Consider the following 2,500-nt stretch of genomic DNA (forward strand, 5'->3'; position numbering starts at 1 on the left):
GTGCGTAGAGGGCGATGCCCAGGAACAAGATCATGTTGAATATCTGGACGATGGTCGCCATCTGCCCGATGCAGTCCATCTTCCACCGAAGACCCAGGTACTTTGCCAGATGAAAAAAAAGAGAGAGAAAGAGAGAGAGTCAGATATGATGTGTAGCAGTAGTGGAAGAAGAGTTAGTCTACTGCCTCCTGTCACACTCCACTGTGGACAGACCTCAAAACACTAGGGAATCTTACAAGAGAGCTTGAAACCGTCTAGTATGTTCTATTGCAACCCAAACATGGCAGGCTCATGTCCGGGCGGTTACACTGAAAGCTTTAGTGTCGGGATAGAGTATCCATGTGGTAGGAAGGTACTAGATTGGTTTTGTTCGCGTGTGTGTTGTCTGAATTAGGCATTAGGGGAACCCGACAGGGTGCATATCTGAGCCTTGTATTCCCCTTAGCTGCCGTCTCATGCTTTATTCAAATAATAGAAAACACCTAAAGACATCATTGAATTAAACCAATTTCGGTAAGCCAAAGGTTTGACAACTATATTCAGTTTTTGCGTTTATCCTGGCCGCCGCCAGGCGATTCTATTCACCTGAGGGAAATTCCCTCAATGTCGTCACGGAACTAACCATGACCCGAAATGACAGAAAAAGATGAGAGATCTTGTTAATCTCAAATCAGCGGCTCTTCGGTCTGATTCTTTGCGTAACATGAGAACATAAGTAAGGAGACTGCAAAAGACCATAAGGCCTACACTAGGCATTTCCATGTTCTTTACCACCTATCACCACCACCCATAAAGTTATGTGGTCTTCCCTTAAAACAATAGATTGTCACAGTCTAGTCTAAGTCTATTCCATTCGTTAACCACTCTATTAGTAAATTGTTCTTGCCTATTTCCTTCTTCAATCTAAATTTGCCAATTTAAATCCTTTGCTGCGAGTCCTGCCCTGTTGTTGTGATATGGTGACCTCGTCTGTATCACTCTTGTTAAACCTCTTGACCCATTTGAACACCTCTATTAGATCACCCCGCATTCCACGTCTTTCCAGAGAATGTAAATTAAGGTGCTTAAGTCTGTCCTCGTAAAGTGAATTTCTTAGCCCAAGTATCATTTTGCTCATTCTTCTCTGTACTGATTCTAGTGAATAGATATCCATTCTATAGGATGGAAACCAAAGCTGTACCGAATAATCAAGGATGGCTTTAACTAACGCCAGATAGAGTTTGATAAGTAGCTCTGCACTTTTATTGTAATGGTCCTAGCAATAAAACCTAATACTCTGTTAGTTTCATTCCTGGTGCTAATGCACTGTTTCCTGGATTTAAAGTCAGGACTCACTAAAAATCCTTAGTCTATCGCATTCGGATTTCTCTAAAAAGGTGTCATCTAAAATATATCTATTTTCTGGGTTGTGTAAACCTACGTTCAGCACACTTTGAGACATTGAAGTTCGTTTGCCATATCACCTACCATGCGAACAATTTGTTGATATCATCCTACAGTATCTTTGCGTCTTTCCCTGACCTAATTTGGAGTCCTATTTTAGTTTCATCCTCAAATTTAATAACATACTAACGATCCCATTAGCCAAGTCGTTTATGTACATAATGATCAATAAAGGACCAAAAAACTAGCCCTGGGGAACTTCACCATTTGTATTATACACCGTTAATGGTGACCCGATGTTTTCTATTACTGATCCATGTTCTAATTCATTCAAACACTTTTCCTCCTTTGTCATGGGCTTTGACTTTATTTAGTAGTCTCTAGTTGGGCACATGGTCGAACGCTTTGCTAAAATCAAGGTAAATAATATTGTAAATTTCATTGTTATCTGATGCCTTGTAGACATTAGTGTAAAAAGATAGGAGACTAGTTACACACGAGTTACCCTTGGTGAACTCATGATGTGAGTTACGAATCAAATTATGTCTCTCGATGTGATCTCTGATTTTATTAGTTATTATTGATTCTAGTATTTTACCTATAACCGACATCAAACTGATTGGCCTTTAGTTGTGCATAGGCAATTCATTACCCTTTCTGAAAACAGGAACAATGTATGCCTACCCCCAAGAAATAGGCACGAATTCAGTGTCTACAGACTTACTAAATATTTTTGTTAACTGGTCGCAGATTTCAAATTTACATTCTTTAAGCATTCTGGGAAAATTTTCGTCGAGACCCAAGGATTTTGTTGCCCTAAATCTATCACTCTGTTTTACTACATCTTCCTTAGTAATGTTGATGTTATTTAGTCTACTTCCCTCATCTCCACTGAAGATCGGGTTGCAGTCAGGTACCATATCCTTCGTAAATACCGTGAGAAAATATTTATGAAACGCGTCGCTCATTTCATCCTCCGAATCTATCAAGACATCTTCATCGGTTTTAACTGGGCCTATCCTTTCTTTATTTTTTGTTCTGCAGAGACAAAGAAGCCCTTTGGGTTGGATCCCACTTGTCTGGAAATTTTGATTTTGTTGTTACGTTTCTCTGTGTA

At 39.6% G+C, this 2,500-nt stretch overlaps 1 protein-coding gene across 1 annotated transcript in view; it reads right to left on the reverse strand.

Moving 5' to 3' along the window:
- Positions 1-2,500, reverse strand: part of LOC143018770 (sodium-coupled monocarboxylate transporter 1-like) — a 51,440-nt gene that overhangs the window by 29,029 nt on the left and 19,911 nt on the right. Inside the window, exon 4 of the mRNA XM_076174351.1 lies at positions 1-100. This exon is cut by the window's left edge and continues 89 nt beyond it. Coding sequence (XP_076030466.1) covers positions 1-100 — 100 coding nt within the window. The remainder of the gene's footprint in view (positions 101-2,500) is intronic.

This window comes from Oratosquilla oratoria, chromosome 35 (genome assembly GCF_046742065.1).
Source record: "Oratosquilla oratoria isolate Oo_2021 chromosome 35, ASM4674206v1, whole genome shotgun sequence".
In the NCBI taxonomy this organism is placed as follows: Eukaryota; Metazoa; Arthropoda; class Malacostraca; order Stomatopoda; family Squillidae; genus Oratosquilla; species Oratosquilla oratoria.